The 26,246-nt window shown below is 43.9% G+C and overlaps 1 protein-coding gene across 1 annotated transcript in view; it reads right to left on the minus strand.

Moving 5' to 3' along the window:
- The window catches only part of TMIE (transmembrane inner ear), a 39,948-nt gene that overhangs the window by 12,742 nt on the left and 960 nt on the right, over nt 1–26,246 (minus strand). The window contains exon 2 of the mRNA XM_026095953.2: nt 11,589–11,706. Within this exon, the coding sequence (XP_025951738.2) occupies nt 11,589–11,706 (118 nt within the window). The remainder of the gene's footprint in view (nt 1–11,588; nt 11,707–26,246) is intronic.

The raw sequence follows: 26,246 nt of genomic DNA on the forward strand, positions 1-26,246 counted from the left end.
GGCTTCTAAAATGCAGGCTAAGTAAACTATTACCTTAATGCTTGTCTGACTCCGCAGGGAGCTTAAAACATCCCTAAGATGTATCACTGTCCCATTAGCACCATGGAAGAGCCATAAAGATACTCAGTATCCAGAACTGAAATGGTGACATTATTCTTGGTTTTTCTCATCAAACTGCATAAGGCAGAATAAGAAACTTCTTGGGCTAGATAATGTAGTGGGATCATTTGCATTTCTCTCCTTTTTTCTCATCTTTTCTGTATTAAGAATATATGGCCTTGTGATACTATGATAACAAACATCTTCCATTAAATACACAACTAAAATCTAAATCTTTTCTTTTTTATTAACATGCTGTGGATTGCTTTGCTGTTTAGCTTCTAAAAATCACTTTCTCACCCTTTTTTCCTTTTCAATTCTCTGACCTACAAGGTTGAATTCAGCCATCTATTCTGAAGGAACATTTATATTTTAAATTAAAACTCAGGCCTGATTCTGCACATAGTGTTCTCTTTCCACACTGAAGATTCAAAGTGACAACATGGCAAATCATTTTTCACTGCTTCAGCCAAGGTGAGCATTTGAAATGTAATTTTTTGGGTAGGAAACAAATACTTTTTGAACCTTTATGAAATGGGATTTTGAAAGCAGTCAACTTTTTGCCATCTATGATGACAAAGGAAATATTATAATTGGTACTTTTATCTTTCTTCTGCAAATACTTAAAAATTCTGACTTGGGAAATAATGAGGAACTTGAAAACTTTTTCCTTTCTGGATTTTTAACATGTTTTTGTTATTTTTACTGGAGCAATATCTTCCTAATATCCATATGCAATACTGCAAATGGTTGAGGACCTGAGAAATGGCACCATAAAAACTGTAATTTGAAAACATCATCTGAAGTACAGGTTCAGAACAAATGTTAAATACATAATTGCCACCAAAACCAATCAGATGCCTATGGCTAAATAATGACTGTATGTATGTGCACTCCAGCTAGCTTAAACTAAAATATTTGGTTTTTAACTGGGGAGAGCTAAGAGCATACATATAAGTGTGAGTAGTTATACTGGCTTAAACCAAATATACCTGTGGCCAAGTTACCCTTTCCATGGTCTCTATTCTCTTCTCACTGAGACCAGTTTAGCTCATCAACTGTAACACAGTTGCTTCTGATTTACCTGGAGAGTAAATTTAAAAACCAAAAAGACCTGGCTCTCTTAGGAGTTGGGAAAGATATAAATGAAATATCTTCTCCAGGGACTGTTTGGTCTAATTCAGCAGAGCTATGATTGAGAACTGAACAGTTCCATAAACTGAATGGAAATTGGCTGCAATACACAGTATATTTGCTTCACTTGAAACTGAAAAAAACCCCATAGTCTGCCAATGAAGCATTTAATTAACATTTAACAAAGTAGCCTGTGCTCCTCTGAGTTAATTAGGCAGCCATTCCATTGTTAATAATGCAAGCAATTAATGCAGATGTATTCAATGGCAAATTAACTGCAACACTTGTGTGTAAATGCTGTTTGAGAAGCCTGGAGAGTTGCTTGCTGTATGAGTAGGAAGTTGTTTTTAAGGAAAGAGTTAGCATATTTTGGGCAGTCCAAACAACTTGCAGTGGTGCTAATAATAGACTAATCATGATAGTGCAAAGTTCAGTAAGAACTATTAAAGTCTTAAATAAAACTAGTCAGGGCTTGGGTGGCTGCTCATTGGACTGGTCCATCCTGAGTGCTCAGCTGCTGTGATCATGCTGCTACGGCTGCCTGAACCACCCCACTTAAAGATGCCAGTGCTACTACCAAAGCTCCTGCCAAGCTCCTTGTGTCTTGGAGAGGGCCTCTGAACACAAGGTCCAGTAGAGCAAGGCTTTCCCTCTAAAGGACATGCAACGCTTTGAGGTGGTGACCCAGTCTGGGGTTGAGATGACAGCAAGGAACTACTTTCTTATAGAAAAGAGAGTGAAGCATGGAGAGTGAAAACATCATTTTTTTAAAGTCCAGGTCAGAGATGGATTAGATGCCCTCCTAAGATCCTCTTCAACCCTATATCTTTTTCCACTCAGACTGTTACATACAATTCTTTCAAGGAAAATCCACTACTCTGATTATGTACTAATTTCCAAGCAAGCAAAACTAGGAGCCAAGGAACAAGGGCTTTTACATTGCAACTACAAAATGACTTCAAGCAAAACATGTTTTTAAACATGTGTACCTTTGCAAAATGCCCTGAGGATATTCCAAAAGGATTGCTGCAAGGGGCCAAGGCTGCTCTAATATTTGCTCAGCCGTCAAGCTTAACTACACCGCTACGTGTGATACTTTCCTGGTGTCTGGAAAAGAACGCCTGCCATTAGATCACATCTGACCTCTCTGTACATCACAAGTTATTATGTATAATTAGGGACCCAGTGAAATAACTTGTGTTGGATTGAATCCCGCATTACTTTGGGAAAAGGTGGAGAATGTGGCAATGTTTAATCGCCCTCCCTGCCACATTTATTTCTCAAATTCCCATTTGAATTGACCTGATTTTGATTTCCAGACTGCTTTTGCATGTATCCAACAGACTGAAGAGACCTTTAGTATTTTTTTTTCCCTTGTAAAGTCCTTCAATGCTGCAATCAAATGGCCTTTTGATCTTCTTTCTGACAAGCTAAACAGACTGCGCTCAGTGAAACTCCTCCTGGAAGACCTTCAGTGCCTCCATGCATTGAACAGAGGTGAGGGTTTTTTGGCTTCTTTTTTCCTACAAGCCCTCAATTTTTCAGCTTTTGTTTTAATACACAGGCACAAGCATTTCACCAAGGACAGCAGACAGAGGTGAAAAGACCCTCGTCTGTCTCACTTACCCTGGTAATACATCCAAATATCTCTTTGTGGCAGCATCACCCTGAACGGGTTTGTTTAACTGCTTGTCCACTGTGCTCTGAAGATATTTTTCAGGCACTGAATGTCCATTTCTTCTGTATTCACTGCATCTTGCTTCAGCAGACTCAGCTGACTCTCCCTGTCTGGCTCCTTCCACCCCTCTTCCCATTCTCCTGTCTGCTGGCAAGGAGGACAGCTTCAACAGCAGCCTCTTTGTACTTATTTTGAGCTCACTAGTGAAAACGTGGGTTACGGTTGGGCCTTTCACCAAAACCAGCGTTACCCTGGGTAGTCATTTCAGAGAAATTAGATTTCTGAGCTAAGAAACTACAGGACAAAAAGAAATGGGTAGTCACTGGGGGCTCCCTGTGCCATCTGTGTAGATGCAGTCAGGGTAGTCAGTGTGCTTGAGGGTTCATCTTATCCTAAAGTAAACATCTAAAACATTAATTTTCCCAATTGTTCTTTCCTCTGGTCGCTAGAGATATCTAACCTGACGGTGTCTTAGATAGTTGGGAGGAATCCAGATGACAGCATCAACATTAGACACTATTGCTGGTGATCTGAGCTATTAATTAACAAAAGCCCTTAATTAACAAAGCTGCTGGTATCTCAAGCTTTCTGTCTCTTTCTTGGGGTCCTTTATGCCTGGCGGAATAGCTTCAGAAGTTAAGTGGAGAGCTCTCCCTAACCTTATTGCAGAGATGTGGGACTGAATCTTCTCCACTGTGTCCATGCAAGGAGAGGAGCTGTCACAAGGAGAAGCCAATACTGCAGCTGAGTGAGGCAGGATATAAGAATAATCCTTTTGCCTAACAAGGAGGGATACCTGTTGTCAGGCATTTATTCCAAACACAGTCAGCAAGCTGAGCCTGTCTTTTCTGTCAGACTAGAGCTAGGAACAAAACCCAGGATCCCTACACCTGCAGCTCCTCTGGTGACTAGGGTAGATCAGAACCAGACTTGGGTCCAATCTCTGCAGTTCAGACCCGTCTCCTCACTCTCACACACATGCACAAACTTTGTGTAGTCCTACATTTACACACAGATCCTAACTCATAATTAATTGCAAAAAAATATATGTCTGCTACCTACATTAATTTTCACTATCTGAAGACCAGGTTATTGAATGTTATTTACCCCTGTCTCGAAAATCAGCAAAATCGTTATGTTCTTTAGGTTGATGTTAATTGGATTTTCATGAGACGGTCGCCTTTCACTGATTCTCCACACCAGACAGAGATAATGCCTAGGTGAGTCCAAGCATGAAATTGCACATGAAAGGCAAATGAGAATAAAACTTGCGAGGGTCTATTGAAATGATAACAATTACAATAATAAATCAGAACTTGAACAGTTAATCAAGTGGTGAATAGGGTTTGTCCAGGAAGGCTGCAAATATGAATTCACTTTCAGATCCATAAAGCCATTCTCTGCAAGACATTCATTGTCCCATGCGACTCTCAAGCCTGTACACACGCACCTCATGCACTGCAACACAGCAACGCAACCTTTCCTCACAACCCCCATCTGTGACTCCACAATCTGCATGTGCACAACTCTGCAAACCCTATTGCCTTGAGCACGTATGGTCACTGAGCAGGAGGCAGGATGAGGCAACAGGCCAGGCTTCCAGCTGGTGGGGACACCCCCACGAAGGAGGTGTGCTGAAGGCATCTGCCCCTGCTATAGCCCAATATGCCTGTCCTTCCCCTTGCAGACTCCAGACACAGCCCTCTCCATGTAACTGGAAAGTGACTGCCACATTCAAGAGAAGTCATTCCCGGCCAGTGGCATCTCCAATGCTTTTTAGCTGCTGGAGGTCACAGCAGCAAATTTTGTAGTAGACCTTAGTGTGTTTACATGTGGGTGTGTGTGTTGACCTGTATAACAATGGAAGTTTAAGATAACATTATTGTATAAAACAAGAACAGCATAGACTATTTATTATCAAGATAATAAGACAAGACTAGTTGTTATTCATCAGAATACAAAAAAATGGCCATTGCTTTGTAAAGGTTTTTGTAACTTTCTCCTAGACATCCCTTTTTGTGCTCAGCTTGAGGTACATATGCTGGTGGGTACAAGTTTGGGATCTTGGGCTATTGTGCAGGTACACAAATGCACAACAACTCTGAAACACATTCAAACATTAATAAAAAAGGCCTTAAGAAAACTTATTGCATGTGGTAACAAGATTTTGTGTGGCACCTTGGACTCAGGACAATAATGGGGCTTAAGCTGTTTTCCCCATGATAAGAACCACTCCTTGTCTCAAGACTTATGCGTATCCATTTGGACAAGGGATATTTCCTTTGGTAGAAGCCAGTACTTCCTCCCCTTGCGATCACATCTGCACTTACTATTCTGTGCATCCCTGTAAGTGTTTCTCATATGCTAGGCAAGATGTCATCATCTTTGCTGCCAGTGATGCAGCATTTGAAGTTATATAGCCAAAGTCTCTGTCAGAATCACCATGTGAAGCAGCCCTGAGCCAGTCTCCATCGTCTGTGTTTCACTGGAAATTCTGCATATTAGTGGAAACGTCTGTCTAGTTTTGCCATCCAAAAAGTAATGGCTATTTAATGATGTAAATCTTCTGCTTGGTATTTGCACTTCAACACCAGCATCAAGTAGGTAATTAAAGCTCTAACACTTCAGATTAAACAAGGTGAATGCAATTAATAGAATGCAGTTCAACAGCTTTGCTGGTGCCTGTTAAATAATACTTGATTCCTAGGAACCTGTTTATTCAATGTGAACCTCACTTGTGCTCTCACACTATTTTATACTCCTCTTGAACCCTTGGCAGGTTCAGTTCTAGTTTACACAGGGAGACGTGCAAAAGTCTTGCATCTATCAGTCCTGAGCATTGCTCCTGATGGCAGACCTGGTTCTTCAAACTTTCTTGTCTGAGGCTATATATCAGAAGACAACCACTGCTGCTCTTGGTTGGGGCTCTGTATTATGATTTGACTGGCAAGGGTGAGAATGGGAAAGCATCTCTAGTAAGTCTTGCAGGAGGATACAAAGGTAGCAAAAAAGATATCAGAATTGGGCCTCCTACTTTTGCAATCAGCTTCTGCTTTAGTCCACTGTCCCGTCACTCCTCATCCAGGTAAGCCCTAGTCCTAGGAGCAAACCTGTTTCCATGGTCCCAGAGCTGTTCTGGTGACAGTGATGCCACTAAAACACCAACTCTGAATTAAAGGTGTCTCACTCATGGAGGCAAAGTGGTCTAGTGCACACCCTGAGCTTGGAAAGCTCAGCAGTTCCTTGGTGTGATGATCAGGTACCTTTCACAACCAGCTCAGACTTCAGCTTGAGCAGAGCACAAGGCATGAATCCACACTTGGAGAGCTGCCACGGGATGTGATAACAGCTCTGCTGCCACCCCACCCCCCGGGGGAGGTTCCTGCCAGAAGTCCCTCAGTCCATCCTACCTTATCCCTCACACCGTCTCTTCAACTGCGTAAGGATTCAAAGCTAGATGACAAGAGGTGTCTCCCTGTCTGTGGTACCTGAAATACAGCTGGCATTGAAGGTCTACATCTGGCTGGCATGATACAGGTGAAGGTGGACTCCGGGAAGGAGCTGAAGGGCACTGCTTCCTCTTCGTAGTACTGTCCCTGCTTCTAGCATCCTTTTCATGCCCTCTCCCTTCTACTTATGCCTTTCACTCCAAAGCGATGTACCAGCAGGGATATTGAGGCCTTTTGCTCTGTGTCCTGATCTATTTGTTGGACCATCTCTGCAGAAACCAGTGGGGCACTGCTCAAAGAGGTGCTCCCAGATTTGGGAGGCATGTGCAGCGCTTCCTACTTCTCTCCCTGGTGTGCTGCCGCCAACCCCACGCCTGGAAGTCATGGAAACATGGAAACCAGCAGACTTCAGACCTTGAAACCAAAGTAACACCCAGTTAGGAAAATAAACAGCCCACAGGCCTGCTTTAAAATGTTGATGGTGGTTTTGATGGCTTTGGGGAAGGAAAAAAGGAGTTAGTACAGAGCACACTGGTCAGGTCTTGGTCCCAGGTGCTGGCTCTCCCGACGATTGATCTGGGCCACCCTCTCCTCCATCACATCAGTGTAGTTTTAAAAGGATAATACTTTTTGTGCAAAACGCTTGAGCTCTGTGGATGAAAGAGGCTGTGCAAGATTCAGGGACTCTGTCCCATCCCCTCTGAGCGACACTGTTGGGTCTCAATTCCTCATTCACAGGTTTTGTGAAAAAAAAAGCCAGGCATAGCAAGAAGACAGCAGTTCTATTGAGCAAATCAAATCCTCCTGACAGCTAATCTCATCTCGGGTGTCGACTGTTGTCTTATCGTAGCCTCTCCTAGGAAGAGAGCTGGACGGCACGGCTGTATCTGGTAGATACTCCTGCATCCCAGGGGTCTCTTGTCTTATCAGCCGGTATTCAAATAAGCAATCCAGTGTGGCTGAATTATGCTAGATGCTGAGAGGCATCCTGACAAGGATTTAAAGGCACACTGTCACAATGCTGGCCAGGCATTAGGCCTGCCTTGCTCTACCTGATTAAAATGTCTAAAAGGAAAAGTTTCCTTTAACGAAGGACAAAATGACTGTGTAAAAATCTTGTGGGCAGAAGAGCAGCAGTGACTTGACTTGTTCTGTGCCGTACCTGAAAAACCTTTTTTTCTTCTTTCCTTTCTTTCCAAGTTTTCCATGTAGAGGGTCTGCTTGCATTGAAAATGAGCTCTAATGTGGCCTTCTCTGACTGGAGCAAAAAAATTAGCATTCCTGATTTTTTTAGTAGATAAATAAGAATCATATAATGACTGAACAGCATGTCCATGAGAGTTACACCTCCAGCACGACCTGAATGCTCTCTGTGTATTCTGTGAAACCACATTTCCTCCAATGGGCTGCTACATGCCTGAAGTTTTATTTGTGGCATGACTTTTATCCTGTCACAGAGCAGAAATAAAGGAAAAAGATGGATAGAGGGATGGGCTGTTGGACAGAAGGAGGCTGGAAGATGCCTTCATATGGCATCTGAGAAAACTGGCCATCAGCTGCTCCAGGAGAAGCAGCAAAACTTTCTACTAACAGGTGTGCAAACATTTCAGCTCTTCTTCTGGTCTCTGGTGGTTAAGAGTCATGAAGCATCCTGTTTGGCTTGTAAACTGCCCCAAAACCTTGTTATGGATTAGAAGACCTCCCCAGAGACTTGTCATTCATTCCAGTGACATGTATTGACAACATAACTCTTTGTGTTCTTTCCCCCCCCCCCTTCATTAAATAAGGATATGTAATAGGGTTTGGAATTTGGCCATTTTCCTAGCATTTGTTATGTGATGATGCCATCTTGTGGAAGTTGCTAACAGCGGTTTGAAACTACATCTAAATCACATCTACATTTGCAAGCCCTGCTGCACAGCAGGAGCGGGTTTGTGAGATGAAAGCACGGGGGACCTGCCGTCCTTGCTTGGTGCCCTTCATCAGAGCAGCTCTAGCCTAGTCCTGCGGGTGTAGGTGCTGTTAGCAATTATAACACTCCAACTGGAACATAGTGGGACCATTTATTTCTGCAGCATATCTTCCATTTCATCCAAAAGGAATTGAGTTTGAGGGTCCCACGACCACGCTGATGTGAGTCAGAGTGAGATAGGCAGGGTCATTGGCTTCAAAGGCATACTCCTCATCTGAATTCAAATGACACAGCAGGCACACCTTGAGGCCTTAAAGCCCTGATAAGGAGATGAGATTGTAAACCAATGGGATCAAGCCTAGACCCTAGGAAGAAGGCCTCTGCCTCTGGTTGTGCCAGGTCCTGCTTTGACTGGGAGGTTGATGGTGCTCCTGGAACTAGAGAAAGGAACCACACAAAAGCTCTTCTCCAGCTGTGGTCACCTTGGAAAAGCCAAGTGTTGTCCAGTGTCCTGGGCTGATATCAAGACAGCTTCCAAGACCTTGCTCACAGGAAACCTGCACTTGCTGCTGGGAGGTGACACTTCACTGGGAAAACCTGGGGAACCACCAATGCTTTGGGGAATGCAAAGGAGAGGAGGAGGGGGAAGATGTGGCTGGAGCAAAAGGCAAGAAAGAGGTGAGAAATGACTTCAAAATCCAGTTAAATGCATGTTGTCAGGTTTGAACCTATCACATTTTGACTTGGACTGCTGATGTGGTTAATTTGGGGTAATAATTGTTTCCTCATATAATACATTGTTTTCATAAAGCTGGTTGACTGTATAGCTTAAGCTGGTGCAGGTGCTTTCACATCCACCCTGTTCATCGAAGGAAACAGTTTCTTCAAACAAAAAGACTGTGCTATAGAAGCAGAGCCCTAAAGTGGCTCTCTTCCCTGTTGTGACATACTGAATCTATCTATCACTCTGACTGCTGAGACTCAGCAAGCTGAAAACCTGTAATTTCCTAGAAAATACCACCACTGCTAATATATAACCTAAACCACCTGTGTGGTTTAGTGTGGGATCTTGAACCTTAAAGCAGATGGTACTTTATAGTTGAGTGTCACATATCTCATTTGTTAGTCTGGCTAAATTCAGATCCTCAAAATAATATAACTTCTCATTATTTATCACTTTCATCATTTTTAAGTACCTGGGCTGTAACTTTCTTTCTATGCTGCTTTCTATAATAAGTTTCATTACTGGGCTGTCACCAGAATGATGAACTGTCATAAGTGTTTGCTTCTTGCTACTGAGATTTTTAGGTAACTGAAGAAAACTTAGCTTCTTTCCTTCAAATGGCATATCTTGGTGTGAAATCTGAGCTGTTAGTTTGCCAGCATGGGAGATTTTTCTTGCTTGTAATAATCCTAAATAAGTTGGTAATGCCAAAGCCATTTTCTAACCAATAACAAGATAATGAGACTTACTAGAGGGAAAAATCTGTTTACAGTAGGATGTCTCCAAACCAAAGGCAACCAGCCAAGTGAACCCCTTCACAAGTCTACTTGTATTTTAAATCTGCCAGTGTTAATTTTGATCCCTGCTTCTTGAATTTTAGGGAGTCCATAGGGTTAAATATTTGGCCATGCTTATTTTGTTTTACAGAGGTTTTTTGCAATTGTTTGCAAAGGGTGTTGTGGCATGTGATGAATTAGCATATGCTTCACTGATTGAGAACAGTTCAAAACCCCTAAGAGTACTTATCCTGGAGGCTTTGGGTGTAGGGTGTGTTATCTGCCCAGAAAGGGCAATGAGGAGAAAACAAAACAGAGGAAAAGGCTTGTACTTGCTTTGAAAAGGTGAATGTTTCTGCTTTACAAAGAGCATGGGCACATAACAGGAAAGATATTGGGGAAGAATGAGAAAAAAGGATTAGCTGGAGCAGAGCAGTAAAAACTGGGAGTGCTCAGGTATGAGTGAGATTAGTTAGCCAAACTGGCCAAGGCAATAGGAAAGAAGAGACCCATTACTTAATGATGACCAAGAGCAGAAAAAGCGATGCAGAAAGCTAAGGCACTCAAGGCCTTCTTTCCTTTAATCATCTTAAAATGGTTCATTGTTCCGTGTATGAAATTAATTTTAACAAGGAATTAGGACTACAAGCCAGAATTGGAGGAGGAAAAAGGTTAAAAAATATCTAGGAGATATAAGGCAGGGGGATAGCCCTCTTAGAAGGGGTAAGGATCTGTGGCAATCTCTGAGCTGATAGTAATTGCCTTCAGGGTCTGGAGACAGGCTCTGTCCCTGTGCTCATCTGTCCCCAACAGGAAAAAGAGAACAACCCAGGGAGTTACTGGCAAGTCAGTGTAACTTCATTTCCAGGAAAGCTGCTGGAAGCAATGTACTTATTAAACTCTTTGCAGATGCCCAGAGAGTAACAAGAGGATGGGAAATGGGAATGGACTTATCAAGTGTGGCTTGTATCATACTGATCTAGTTTCTTAGTATGACAGTACAGCTGGCTCAAGGGCAAAGCAGGAAATCTCACATTCCTCATAAGGTCTCTTCTCGTAATGTCTTGACAGTGTCCTACGTGACACTCTCAATAGCAAGATAGTGGAAGTAGTGTGCATTGAACAGTGAAGCTGGTTTAAATACTGTTCCCAGAGTGATCTGCAAGGGGGTGAAGCTGAACAAAGACTTTTTGGTGGGGAATCAGTCATACCCAGACAGATCCTCAAAGCCTGCTGGGGAAGTGCCTGATCCCATCCCACCACAGTCAACAGGTCTGAGCCAGTGGCTTCCTAATGCCTGTATCCAAAAAAGATTTTAGGTCACAAAACACCTAGAACAGGGGTGAGGCGCCTAAATGTCAGATCTGGTGCAGACCTCTTGAGGTTTCTTTGCTTTGGCATGTGGGACAGCACAACAAGAGATCACACACAGCCTCCAGGGCTGCATGAGAAGGTATGGCTCTTGCCAAGCTGTGTGACAGGGCAGGACCATGGCTGTCATGTGCATCTGGGGCTGCAGGTGGTTCTGCATCTGGCAGAGCAGTCCTAGCTGCAGCACAGCCCTACTGCCTCTCATCTGCTCTGAGATGCCACCAGCTGGGACCCGTTGATCCATGCGCTACCAGATGAAGCCATGGTGGCCAACCTACAGGTACTTCAAAGATCCCATCCTGCCTGCAGCAGCCCCTCATGTGTAGCCCTGTGACTCCAGAGACGACAGAGCCATGGCCATGTGGTCTGTAGTCCTCCTTGGGTCAGGAACGGGTCCTGCTCGGGGAGGTGCTTAGTTGGTGCAAGGCAGAGAATTGCGACTTACTGACTGCCAGGACAAAGATGGCAAAGATTCCAATCACCTGCCAGAGACGCAGCCCCCAGATCACCACTGTCTCTGAAGTCACGGGGTCCGGCTTCTTTTTTGGGGGTTCTGTGGTGGCCTGGGAAAGAGGGAAAAAAAATTGTGTGTTAAGAATTTGAACGGTCGCTGTAAAATGGCACAGCAGTACAGAAACTAGCAGCCCCAGTTCTTTGGGCCTCCAACAATTTGGAGTCTTCAGGGAACAGGGCTTTCAACAAAGACCTCATTTACAGTTTGTACTGATTTAAAACATGTCTGAACTGTTGCCAATTTTCATGATTATAAAGCAATTCTTTTTGCCTTTATTTCTTAAAAAATCACGGCTTAAAATCCACAGGCTCCTGAAGCCTTTCATATTTTGTATTCATCATATTTTGCAGAGCAAACCTAGAGCAAACAGAGCTCAGATGGCTGGACAAGCATGTGGAGATGAGGCAGCTCTGTGGGTCAGGGCCTGTGGCCAGGCACAGGCAGGGCTGCGAGGCAGCCGGGGGCTGTAGCCCAGGGGGGGATCAAGCCCTAAAGCTTCTGCTTGGAGCAGCTCCTAGGAGATCAGGGTCAGCCCTTGCTGTGTTGTCTCTAAGCTAACCCAGAACCCTTCCCCTCCTGGGAAGGAGGCAGGATGCTCCTAGGACCCTGGGAATAACTTGCTGCGTGACTGCCAAGCCATGGAGAAACACTGCAGAAGAACTGCTAGATCAGATAGGACAGAAGGAATTGTGTATGAGATAGCAATTGATGCTGACCCCAAGCTTGGTCCCTTCTTTCTCATTCTCATCACGCTCTTATCGTAAGGGCTGCTGGCAGAAGAGGCAATCCTACTTCCCCGACTCTGGGCTTGGTTTTGGTGTTGAAAGCTATTGGGTGTGGTTCACCTCTTGCTATGCATTCCTGCCTTGACCATAAGCCAGTCCCTCTTCCTATGCCCAGACTTCAGGGGGGGCCTGAGAGAGGGCTAGGTCATGGTGAACCCTCAGTTCTTCCTCTGGTTGCTGCCTTCACCCTCAGGACAACTCCAGCAGCCTACAGCTACCCCGCTGCCTGCATTTTAGAAGCAGTATAGGAAGGAGCCAGGGGGCTTGTCTGCCCCACGCCAGCCCCGCTGCCACTGCTATAGGAGTTACAGTGGCAGAGAACTTGTCCTGGCCAAGCCCATCTCATCAGCCCTGCAGGCAGGGCTGGCTCTGGGCCTGCGATAAGGAAAGATGTGAATCTCCACTTGTCCTGCCCTGGAGCTCCTCCAGGCATGTGCCTCATCCTGGGCTCATGTCCAAGCTCTCTGAATGCCTGTACTCTGAAGATACAACAGATGCTGCCTGAACTTCCCTTTTCTAGCAAGGGAATGCTTCACAGGAGGCCAGGAGGACTTTGTAACTTGAGTAGCAAGCATTTCTGTAGTGCTGTTTCAGAGCACCTTGTGTTAAAGATGTGAGTGGGGGTAAGATTTGATCTCTTTAATGTAGGCATCTAGTGTCATTTGAGGTGCTGTGGGGTATCCTCCAGCTGCCAGTCCGGCAGTGCGTAGGTCTTGCAATGGTCCTGCCATATGTGCTAGCTGCTGTATGGATGTCAGACACTCGAGGACCTCTCAAATAGCACTAGGCAGCTGACTTCACAGCAACGGCCTCATCCCCATGGGATATAAGACAAAGTCAGGACATCTCACATCTATACCTTGTTCTGTTTGCCTCCCGTTGGATGAGCATCCAGTGCCTCAGCTTCCCCACGGGTAACAGAGGAACATTACTGCTTCCCTTCTTCTGCTTTGAGCTACTTTGAAGGAAAACGCCGTGTGGATTTGATACAGGAACAGATACTGGGGCTCAATTATAAGTTGGGGAAGGGCACTTGATTTAATTGCCTACTGTGGGGCCCTGATCCCATAACTCCTGGTAGTGAAGGGTTGATGAATTCTTGAAGGGCAGCAGTATGTACAGGAAGCAATTCCCACACACAATATTCTGTAGCTATCAAAATGGTAAAGGAGAATTGGATAGCTGCTTAAATTACATTTAAGCACTGGGGATCCAAGCATGTTGCCAGCAGACTCTCCCTATAAAGTTAGCTCCACAGAGTGGAGACATCAGGTTTCATTAAATACAAGAGAGAAGGGTTCCAAAGGTGGTCACTCTGGACTAGAGGTTCCAGTTCTGTAGCCCAGGCTCTGAGTCCTACAGCTCCAGCAGTATGAGAGATTCATGTGATTCAGGAAGGAGTATGTATTGTAGGGAGATCAAACTACACAGACAGTGCTGAGGAGTCAAGATTAGAGGTTAGACCAAGGGATTCCAGCCCTACTTCTGTGTGTAAATAACAACTGTGAACAAACAGCTGTGTTTTTAGACATACAGCCCTCAGGCAACCTGATCTCACCTTCAGCATAATGCTCTTTCCCCCAAAAAAAAAAAAAAAAAAAAAAAGTACTTAGCTAGCCAGTATGTGCTGAGAGCCCTGAGGTTACCTGAGAGCACATTAAATGTGTAGAGACCCAGCTGTGCTGTGGTCCAAGAGGAAGGTCTTGGCTTCTCCCTTAGCTTTTTCCCTTGCAATAATAAACCACGAGCCTGCCCAATGGCAAGGTGGTGCCGTTTCATTTCTTTCTGTGATGTAGCCCACAGGATCCTTTTGTAGTTTCAGCATATTCATATCATGATCTGGCAAAGAATTTAAGTAAGGGATATAACCCTAACTGCTTTTGTTTACTTAAAAATACTTTCATTTTTACAATTAAGCGGATGTTCTTCCCCCCGGCTGAAAGTGTACATTTTCTTTCAATTTAAATTTGGCTTTGGGGACAGTCAACTTCTTTGTGTGTTCTTCCCCATTAAAAACAGGAAAAAAAAGTCTTAAAATGAATGAATTAAAAAGGAATTTGAAAAAGAACTATGAATTCTCCAGGTCTCTCTCCATTCATAAAAAGTAACTTTCTTTTTAATCTAACTTGCTTCTATGTTTTGGGTCACTAATGACAAGTCTGACAAAAGAAATGTGCTCTTAAATCCTCTTCTAGATGTCACATCAAGCCTGGTTATCTTTCTGGATAGCATGTCTTTAAGAGTTGTTTGGGCTGAGAAGGGGTTCTTTGAATTAAATTCTCTGGCTTATACTGTATCGGTGGTCAGAAAAGATATGAGAGTGTCCTGTTTGGTGCATGTCTACAAAAAGATGGGATTTCGCTAAAGGAGTGTGTTTGATGCAACATGAAGAGGGAAGCACAAGGGGCCAGTGAGCAAACCTGTGAAAAATAGGAGAATAACCATGGTAGCCTTATCTTTTGGAGCTGATGTTGTCAGCTTTCTTTACGTGGTTTACTGATGATCTGGCTAGTACAGAGGAAGATCCCTGCAACCCATAGCTGTATCTGTCTCTTCAGCCTTCGGGATTGTTTCAGTCTTAGATTGCCATGTAGCTGCCTTACAGACCACACAGCCACCTTGCAGGGTGTTTTAGAGGAGGCAGAGACTCATCAATAACGTAGATGACTGACCATTCTTTACACCATGGAGGTTTTAGCTCTGCCTGCATCTTATCCTGGAAGTCAGGTATCAATGGACTATCCCTTTAGAGGAACATCTGGCCTTTGATATACAAGATAGAATCCAATAAAATACAGCTAGAAATGTCTCAAAGTCTCCAGCCCATCATTCTGTTCTCTCTAGGCTTTTGACATCTATAGTCTTGACTTCTCTGTCCAAACTTGTCACCCCAGGTTCACTTTAGAGTTGCTGAAAGGAAATAGGTACATCTATGCTGCAATCTGTCTGACCTATATTAGGTACTTGAGATGAGGGGAATTGCATCCCCGGCTCCTGACTGTATTGAGTAGATCTTCAACATCTGTAGGGAGAGTCTGGGGTAAATAGCTTTAGAGATGCATACCTTCTGTTGAAGAAACCTCTGCGAAGTGACAATTCAGGTGGAAATTGGACATGGCTGTGATGGCCTCCATGACAGTTAAGTAGTGTTAGACAGTGAGATACCTAAGTCTCATTGCAGATCCAGTTCTTAGGTTTTTTTTTTTTCTGTGACTCTGTTCTCCACCTCTGAAATGGGGATGACCATACTTCATAGCTATGTTGAGGGGACAAATAGTATGAGTAATGAAGTTTTCAGATGTTGCAATGATTGGGGGACTACTTGAGAGAGATCTTGGGTTGATGCATAGTAGGAGAGAAATCTCACTGTAAAATCCAGGAGACAAGTTATGAATTTCCTGCAGAGCTATGCTTAAAGCTATTTGACCTAACGCTCACAAGCTAAACCTGTGGTATGGTGAGAGCAAAGGTGATCAGGTATCATGATACAAATCTGGAGGGCTTCAACCACACTAGTCAGATGGGTTGTCTAGGCCAATGCTGTGGTGCTAGAGCAGCAGAGATATGGTGGGACACACACCAACAAGAAACATTTGTTCTCTCAGACAGTGGCTTAGAAGATCGGAGGTTAACTATCCCTCCCTGCCAAAGAATTTGTGATGTGCTGTGTTGCAGTAAATCATAGAGTTAAAACCTGCTAATGACCTTTTAGAACAGTTGCTAGCAAAACACATTCACTGGTTCATATTTGAACTTAAGGCCTGATTTGAATTGACAACAGCCTTTTGATAGAAGCTAAAAATACTTCACTTCTAAAAAGTCTCCTAAGCATGCACATCTGATTCCCCGCAGTGTCCTTTCCTTCTTAGCCCATGGAAGTGCAGTTAAAACACAGCTGTAATGGATACCAGAGAGACTGAATTGGAGCTGGAGCTGTTCTCCAATTACTTGCCCATTTGTGCAATATAAACCATATTTTAGTCTCTTCTTAATGAAGGATGTTTCCTACTGAGTCTGGAGTGCTTTGTTTCCCAGTGGGATCCCAATTACACTCCATCTGTGGTGGACAGGATTGCTGCCTGAGCTTGTCTCTTCTGTCTTAGGTACTTAGCACCACTTGGTGCCACTTCATTTCTATTTGTTCCTGATAGTGCAGGGAGTGGGCCTGGGGCATCTCATACTCAAAAAAACAGCTGAATGAAAGAGAGTCTTTTCAGAGTGGTGTGATCCTATAGATGAGTCTGGGACAATCGACTAGGTATGAATCTGCAATACTCATCACTAAAGGACCTCCTTCATAAACTGTAGGATTTCTTTATACTGGTTACAAAGCAGCTGGCAATAAAGAAAGGAAACAGAAGAAGCCCCGGGGAGTAATCAGGGCACCATTTTAGGTTCTGAAAATTTTGTCTAATTAGAAGACCCTGGAGATCTAAGTTCATTTCCCGTCTTGCCTCTGGCTTTCCTGTGTTACCATGAGCTGCTCGCTTACTACTGATCTTGGAGTCAACCTCTAGCATAGCTTCAGTCTGAATCACAGGAGACGCTTCCTTTTGAAGTTCTCAGTATGGCTTTTCTCTTCTGCAAAATCGGGCTCCCCCAAAGGGTCTCTCCTTCCAGGTTGCCTCTGGGCAACTTGGAAAGGGAGTTAGGTGTAAAGAAAATCCCCTTCAGGAAGGCGAACTGTGGGGGTTTCTGCTGAAATCCTGCACATCTGGATAAGATTTAAGTGCACATCAAGAAAGGAGAGAGGATACAGAAAGGGGCATGGCTGGTGGGGCACGGCCCCATTCAGCAGAGTCCCCAGGGCTGTGCCAGATGGGAGCAGAGAGGAAAGCTTAGCTCTGTAGATGTCCGGAGGGAATGGATTTAAGGCTGATCATAGCTATTGCTCTAGGCAGTTTTTGGAGCAAGTCCTTGGAGGATCTAGCATCAGTGCAGGGAAGGGAACCTGCAGTTCTGGAGGCCCAAAGATTTTATTTATTTATTGATTGATTGATTTTACACACGGGTACTTGCTGCTTAGTCAAGCCTCGCTCATTTAGTAATGGTCCTTCCCTCTGCTTTGTCAAGGCACTTGCAGGACTGTGTTGCACACAGCAGCATGATGCTCCACACTTTCTTGACTGGTTGGGCAGTCAGTGTGAGTGACTGTGTCTGCTATGAGGAGTCCTGAGGCAAGAGAGAGGCTTTACTGGACAGCCAAGGACTGTTTTCTCATGAGGCTCAGCTCTGAAGACAGCTATGCTTGCAGGCATATTCCCCATCTACAGCCATAGAGAGCAACCCCTCATACAGCCTGGCTCCCTGTCTCATGACCAGCCACAGGGCATCTCATGCACCAGAGCCTTAGGACATTCAGCAGTTTGGTAAAGTCTGGAGTACGTTATTAGTCAACATTAATCATAAGCACAGAGTCCTCCAAGAATACAGTATAAAAAAGTACAAAAAGTAGGTAGATTACAAATCTGAAGGTGAGGCAGTAAGAATCCACCTTCTCCTTTATAATTGGTGAAGGCACCAGTTTTTCCACATCACACACAGGTTTGAGTCCCATATGTTGCCCCCAGTGCCAATCTCCAGCAAGAATGTCGAGTGGTATGTGTTCATCTCTTCATGTGACACCCTTGCATAGGACTGGCTCTATTGCAAGAACAGTAGAATAATTGTAATTGGAAGCAGTAAACCAAAGTCAGAGTTTGTATTAACAGTATTGAGCATGGAGCTGTGGGACTAGAGATACTTACTGCTTTCCCTTCTAGTTGGTCTCTTTCCTCTGGGGATCTCAAAGCATGTAGTGCATCACCCTTGTTAAATAGAAATAATATTTCCAGTTCAGGGTAGAAGAGCTGAGATTGGGCAGTTAAGAGACTTTTCTCAAGATCACAGCATGGATTAACAGCTCTTTGGGAAACAGAATGGATTCCAGGGTCATCCTCTAACTGCTGTACCACTTATGTAGAAAACCCCACAGAGATGCAACATGCAGTAGATATTTAGATGTTTAAATGTTCTTCAGTCCAAGTAATCACAAGTTAAAACATAGCAAGGATGAAGAAACTATTGGACTGGTAAAAAGCTGCATGACAATTGTGGGAGGGGAAAAAAGATGCAGATATGCATGAAGATAAGGGATGAGTTGAAGTACCGGGTGCCCAGCTGCAGGCAATTGTGTGCCTCAAAAGGAGAGCCTAGGTCTCTGGATCGATGTAGGAGTAAGTGTTTACTGTCAGGACCAGGAAGGATAGTAATGGGAGCACTTACTGCCAGTTTGTGGCTAATTCTGCACAGAGTTGCATCAAACCAGGTTGAATTTGTGTTGAAAGACAAACTAAAACAGGGTTGAAGATCTGTCACTTTCAATGGTTTCACAAAAGCTCTCTATTTGCCACTTTCTGTAATACTTTGGTTCAAAATGTTGCATATTTAAGGCAAAAGTGCAAGGGGAAAAAGCCACAAGCTGTGAATGAAGACTGCTGCAGAGTCCTGAGCATTCATGTAGATACTTTGGTTTAATTGCTGTAACTTTCCATCATATGTTCTTAACTGGGCATTGAGAACGCTAGGGTCAAAACATGCAATGAAATTACTGTATCACCATGGTCAAGCTACCACGGCTCAGTAAATCACCATGCAAGCTGACCTGTGGCACGTGTCTGCGTGCATGCACTGGGACTAAGTAGCAGAGGGCTAAGTCTGCATTACTACACATGCTGACTGGACGAGATGTCTGAGCTCCTAAATGAGTTGAAAAATGTAGCACTGAATGCCCCGCACTTAATCCCCATTAGCTTTTGGAGATGATACATACAATGGCAAAAACATCTTAATGAAAGCAACTCCCAGTAGCTATTGGAAATCAGAGCTGTTGATTTGTGCATGGGGATAAATGTCAAGATTTGGAGTCACTGATTTGTGCTTGGCAGTAAATGTCGAGATAATGGAGTGATTGGATCAGGGACAAAGGAAAAGATGTAAAGGGGTGAAACTCTGCAGAGATGGAACTGTGAGATAAGGCAATTCTTACCTGGTCATAAATAAATAAATGGAGCTGGTTCTCACAGTTCAATGAAGGATGAATTTGAAAGGGGAGGTGCCCTTGGCCATGAGTGTGGTCCAAACTGAAGATAGATAGATGGATGAAGAGGCTGCATTTAGTATTAAGATAAAAAGCTGCCAAGCCAAAATACTGACAGTATTGTTTTGTAGGCTGAAAACAGCTTCATTAAAGAAGACTCCAGAAAACTGGAGGGAATAAAAAAAGATTCCTGCAAAAGATGTCAGGTTTAAAAGGAGTCATCTTTAGATACAGGAGGGTGTTAGGAATGGAGAAAATGCAGGCAAAAAGCAGCATCAACAACACACAAAACTAATAGTTCAACTGGGAAATGTTTCTGGAGGAAAGCAGATGAGAAGATTTCAAAGAAAATTATGCAGACACACCCAAGGTGTATATGTAGCCTCCTATACAGTATTGTTACCATAAAGTGGCTGGGCATTGTCTACAGAAATATGGAAAAGTTGGGCCTTCAGGAGGGGAGAGGAAAAAAGAAAAAAGGCAGAAAGGAATAAATGAAACATTACAGTGTTCCCTGTGCCTCCAAGAAGGCTCTGGGCTGAAAGAAAGTATAACCATGTTATATCAAAAAGATTTACAGCTCAGTTTAGTAGCCTAAACTTAATGGAGACATTGACGTAGCCCTTGGTAAACACTTCACATAACACTCGTGGAAGATCTGCACTCTCTGGAGCAGTAGCTGGAAAATGGGCAGAATATAATGCAGTGCCTAAAATAAGACTAGACTTCTAAGTTTAGACAACTGAATCCTACTCCTATTCAATACAAATGACCAGTACCAAAGATGGACCATGGATGTAGGTGTCCTGCAGGGTGATTGAGTAGCTCCCTAGGCTCTGCTGACTGTAATGACTGTCTTCATTGGCTATAATGGATGCCAAGATACTCAGATCACTTACTGGCACTTACCGTAGACATGTATATTTAAGTGTCTTCACCTGCAGGCTATGTTGCTCCCTTGAGTTAGGGTAGATGCATTCCCTTTTAGATTATTAAAAATACGCTAGTTAAGCCTGAGTTAGTTACTCTAAGGTTATGTGATGGCTAAGATAAAGCAGGTGCTTCCAGAGGGTCACTTATCCCAGTCTAAGGCAAGTGACTTATCTAGATCTGATGAATAAATGATTATGTCTTCCCATTATTATAAATGGAGCCTATGGTGATTCACTCAGATTGAGGTGTTTCATTTTTAGATTCCCAGCTTAGAGCATGTAAATCCTGCCCTTGACATCCAATTCTTTGTCTGACTTCTAGGAGTAGGGAAGAGAGACCATGGGATTTTGAGCCATCCCATAGACCAAACTGGCCTCCAGCTGGAGCTGGAACAGGCTTTAGGGGCTGGTTATGCCCTATGCCTTTGGCTTGCTGTGTCTTGAGCCCTGTAGGGCTGGTTTTGGGAGGGATCTAAAGTGAGCTAAGGCTGGACTGCATGCACGGTACCATGGACTCACCACCCCACGGGGCAGGCTTCCTTGGCTGGGAAGACCCAAGATCTGCCTCTGTTTCAGAACGGACTGTGCCAAAGGCCTGGCCCCTAAACCCTGCTTGGTGGCATGTCCCCAGGTGCAGCGGAGGCCCAGGCATGTCCGCCCATCCCAGCATGTCTCGGAGCTGCCTCAGGCACCCAAGGAATGAGTGATCTCTGCATTACCTACAGGTGTTTCCTTTACAAGGGCAGGGAGGAGGCAAAACCGTCTCCTTAAGGAGCAGAACCTAAACTGGCATTGGACACTCAGCACTGTAAAACATTAACTAAACCCCAAAACACTAAATCACTTCCAGGCAAGTTGCATTTTCAGGTCAGAACAGCTTGACATGGGATCTTTGTTTCCGATTCATTCCCGTCAGGCAAACTGTCAACAGTGATGGGGTGAGTGTGTGTGAAGAAGTACCAGCCCCAGTGGAAAAGGAGTTAGCTGCTGGAGACGGAAGCTTTATTTGCTTCATTAAGCAATAGCGAAGAAAAATCGTAGAAGGCCCCACTTCTCAAGGTCTCTTTAAAATGCCCCCTCTAATTAGTCTTGACTGGTGTTGCTGCTTTGCCTGCAGCCTGGCTGAGCTTTGAAAAAAAAACTAACAATGTTTATTCCTAATTGCATTTGATTACACATATCTAAAGGCCACAGATGGTTCTGGGGGACTGAGCTTTAAATGGGTAAACATGCATGCTCCCTCCCTTCCTCTCCTTCCAAGTAGCAGGAAGGAGATGGGCAGTCTGAGGATGACCTCCATGCAGGCAAAGGTTGTCTCGTGATGCCAACAAAACTCCCGGTGGTGGTGAGGAAGCCCTGCCAAGGTCCAGCTACAAGGTCCAAAATACAGCAGCGCTAATAACTGATATTTGGGTTCATAGGCAAAGGCTCCACTATACTACAATGGTGTGCTTAAAGAAAAGAGATGGATCATAATTTAGAACAGTTATTTATTTTAAGGAGGCAATATGTTTAGGTATAGATGCACTTACTCTGCAAATAAGGGAAATGTGCAGAGAGCATTTCCATTTTTTTCCTAAAATTTTTGCTTCTTTGGGTCTAGTGACTTTGCACACTCTACAGTCTCTCTCCCTCTCTCTGAGTCTGTCTCCTTAGCTGTGACATGGAATTTTCCAGAAAAAGGCTTTGCAATTTTCTATCTTTTTTTTTTTTTTTTTGAATCCAGCCTGACTCACAATACCTTTATCTTCCTTACAGATGCCCTTTTTAAAACTAATACTTACCTCTCAAAACATCATGTGCGTAGCTCACGTACATCCATCTCTTGGGATATTATTTTCCTATTTGCTCTCTTTATTGTCAGCTATTGAGTTAAATCTATGCATTCACATAGGGAAATCAACCTCAGGAGTCCACTAGAACTACTCGGTAATTTTGCCTGCCTTCATTTGAACTGTAATCACACCTCAATATTTTTAGATTATTGCAATTAACATCATATCTGTCACATTCGCTTGGAGGCAACAAATGAGAGTTGCTGCCTCCTGAGCCAAATAATACACAGCTAAGCGTAACATAAACTGAACTCCACTTATGTTTGATCTGCAGGACATTATGTCAGGCATCTACATGGCAATTTGAAAGCAGAAGGACTTGGAAAACACCTGAGAGGTTTAATTATCACTTTTTTTTTTTTTAATGGCCTTCAATCTATCTTGCAGTGAGGGAAATTATCTTGTTACCTAACTCTATTGGGACCAGCCTTGCTTTATCTCACTGCTGAAGCTTTTCATAACAAGCAGAAAAGATTAGGGTTTTCTTCCCCTATTCTCAAGCCTATGCTGCTGCTCTCGCGTGCAGTCCAAGCTAGAATAAGGGGAGACCAGAGGCCTCTTTATTTTTCTCCCTGTGATGATAATGAGAAGAATGTAACATTTTCTGGTCTGATAAAGCTTCTGAAATGTTTCTTTTGTGTCACTTCCTAGAGCAGAGCTTTATCTCCTGACTAAGGAACTTCAAACTCCAGTCCAGAGGGAAAGAGCTTAATAAAGGGTGACAGCAGGAGAATTCAAATCAGTAAGGGGCTAATTGATTAAACCAAATGCTAATCCCAAACACCTGATATCTTTTCATCCCACCCTCCAACTTCCCACTCAATCCAAGACTTGTAAGAGATGATGGAGGTGCACCTTGATTCCTTTCTCCATGAGGAATGCATTAAACTCCATGTCAGCCCCTCCTATGATAACCCTGATGGGCCAAAACTCCACCCAAGGAGGTGGGACCCTGCTATAAAATGGTGGAGAGTGCTAAGGTCCAGTTTTCAGACTTTTTTTTATAGTTGTTTACTGTTTATTTGTAGCCTGATTCTTTCAAGTGTCTGCAGGGAGATAGAAAGGTTTTTAACAGGAGAAAGTTCAGGGAAAAGAAATAAGGACTAAGAAAAGCCTTGGGATAGGAATGAGAAGATAATGGGGTCAATGAGGACATAGGGATGACTGGGAAAACATGGTCCATTCTAGCTGGTTTATCAGAACCTAGTATTAACAAAGTGGCCCAAGTTAGCACAGAGACTTCTCTGTGCTTTCCCAAAACACAGCCTGGATGGTTTTCCAGTTATGCTGCTGAGTAGAGTATGCCTTAAGCTGGATACAAAATAGTCATAAAAAAGTTATGGTGCTAGTTTTCAGCCCTGGTCTAAATGACAGCTAAATCTAAGAAGTGATGGTGTTTATATTAGCCTCCATGAGAAGAAATTTCTGTTCCAGGGCGCAGGAAATATTGATGATCCTTCCTACCTAACTTGTCCTAATTCTGTTTCCAGAGTGTCCCTGCTCTGGGGACATGTTGAAGGGGCATGTCGAAGGTCTGATGGGTAAAAGCAGTAGCAGCGTTAAACATGCTATTGCCTCGTCCCTCCTTCCCCTTTCCCTGTTCTTGAAATACAGAGCTTGTCCTAGTTGGGACTCTCGGAGGGATGATGGGGAAATGGTGAGAAGCTAAGGAAGGGGCCAGTGCTATGTGCATTGTATTAAAAGGATGTGACTTTATGGGAGCTGCGTGCATCATCTGAGCAGTCCTGTGCAAGAAACAAAAAAGCCAAAGATGTGCTCTGTGTCATTTAGTCTTGTCCTCAGTGCTGGAGCCTTGGTGTAATGCTGGGAAAAGCCTTTCTCCTCACTTCTAGGTGCTCATCTGGCACCAGGTAATGTCTGAGTGCTTTGCAGTCATGAACGTGTTTTAAAGGTGGAGTGTGGAGGCACTGAGAGGTACCTGGCAGAGCTACTAGGGCATTTATCTTCACAAACCTGCACATCCTAAAGCTGAACATGGACATGCGGCTCCTGGAGCAGAGTCCCCAGCTCTGTGTGAAATGCTGAAAGTCTCTCTTGCAACGCACCTTACCAGAGGGCTCCTAGCAGTTGGTGCACTGAATGGGGAAGTGCCTAGGGTGGCCTGTGGGTCTAATCCCAAATTTACCCAGTAAGAGGGTAGCTTGCTAATCCTTGGACAATTAACTTTCATCCTGCGGGTTCACATATTCTTCTAAAGACCCTATAAAAGAGAAAAGCTCTTTGTCAGTGCATTTGGACTTGCTGTTCAGAGGCTCTTATTGCCCTTCTCTCCCAGGTGGAAAATACACTAGAATCTCCATTTTTGGAAAGCTTTGAACACTGTTCAAAAAAGATCATCTTGTTTCTTTACTCTTCCTCTCTTCCTTACTGTGATCTCCCCCTGCCCCATCAAGCTCACTGAAATATTCTGATGTACAGTGCATTTGACTTTCTCTGTGTTTGTTTTGATAGGCTGGCTTAGCATAAACTTAATTATTCAGGATGACTACATTGTATGATTACTTAAAGCAAAATGTCCTTGCAGAGCTTCAGAACGGGCTGTAATTCATCTGCCTTTAGGAATACAGAAACTGACTGTTCGTCTAATCTAATTTTTGGATACCTGCTAGTTAACCTGCTGTGCAGCATGCATTTTCAGATGAGATTTGCTCCTTCCTAAGTGCTATGAGAAGTATACAAGTTTTCAAGAAAGTCTGGTGTAAGTAAAGCCAACCAGAAAATTACACCTGTTCTATAACGATTTTCCTAGTTTTGACATTTAATTTTGTTCTGCTTTGGCATGAAGATAAAACCTGCAAAGTGTGTGTCTGTGAAACGTAATGATAGGGAACATCTATCTTCAAGCTGAAAATGTCAGGCTGCTTATTCAGGTGGCTGTCTCAGCGTTTAGAAACGGCAAGAAAGTAAAAGTCTTCCTGTCGGGGCTGATGCTGCGTCTGCAAACCATTCTGGCTTCAGTGAAGCATATTTTGTCAAATGTGCTCTGTGAGGAAAAGTTCTGCCTCACTTGTAACCTTGAGAGCTCTTGTAGGCTGAATGGCTTGGAAAAATCTCTACAGCAGTCTGCGAATTTGTAAAGGAGCTCATAGACTTGCTTTGCTGGTGGATGTTATATCAGGGGAACCTGGTTCTGTGTAGGTCAGATGGGATGTCTTGGTAGACCCATTTGAAAATATTGAATTAAATAACTTAAACAGTAGTGGCAGAACTTGGTTCACGGGATGGGTGTATGATCCCAACACGCCTGTTGCCTCTCATGGGTTGGTGGTGAACTGCTAAAACATGCAGACCAAAAGCTGCGGAGAGCAGACCTGGCCTGATGAGAGCCTCTGTTGGGTAATTGCTAAGCCAGATTATAACATTTGCATTAATTTCCCCGCGGTGTGCTTCTGTGGCTGATCCCTTCTGCAGGCAGGTGGTTTGTAGCCCTGGTCCTGCCCAGGGAACCATTTTTGGCCCCGTTTTCTTTAGCCACAGAGGCAATGCAGAAGTCCAGCTGACACCTCCTGCACGTCACCAAGTGCTTTGACCCATGAGCTGCTGCAGCACCGGTATGGCCTGTAAGGGAGGTCCCCAGCCTGGCACAAGCACTGACAAAGCCAGACTTGCCTTGTCCTGCTCTGTAGCACACGTAGTAATTACAGGTCAATTTGGGTGGATTCGTCTAAGACACATACATTATAGATGTCTATGCTGTCTCGGGGCCGGTCCCTTGAGACTTCCTTTGGAAGCAGACACAGAGAGATAACAATTTTTGAGCTGTGCTGACATGAGGAGCAATGTGCTGCTAAGGTGGTAATGAGTTTTTGCTATGCTCAAGGCTATGGCGCGTCAGACTCTTTGCTCAGTCCTCTTAGGCTTAAAAAAGCTCTGCTGTAGAAATATGCTGCCCCTCAGCACCAAAGTACCTGTGCACTGGGATTCAGACCCTGAGCTGT

The sequence above is a fragment of the Dromaius novaehollandiae genome, chromosome 2 (genome assembly GCF_036370855.1).
Source record: "Dromaius novaehollandiae isolate bDroNov1 chromosome 2, bDroNov1.hap1, whole genome shotgun sequence".
NCBI classification, from domain to species: Eukaryota; Metazoa; Chordata; class Aves; order Casuariiformes; family Dromaiidae; genus Dromaius; species Dromaius novaehollandiae.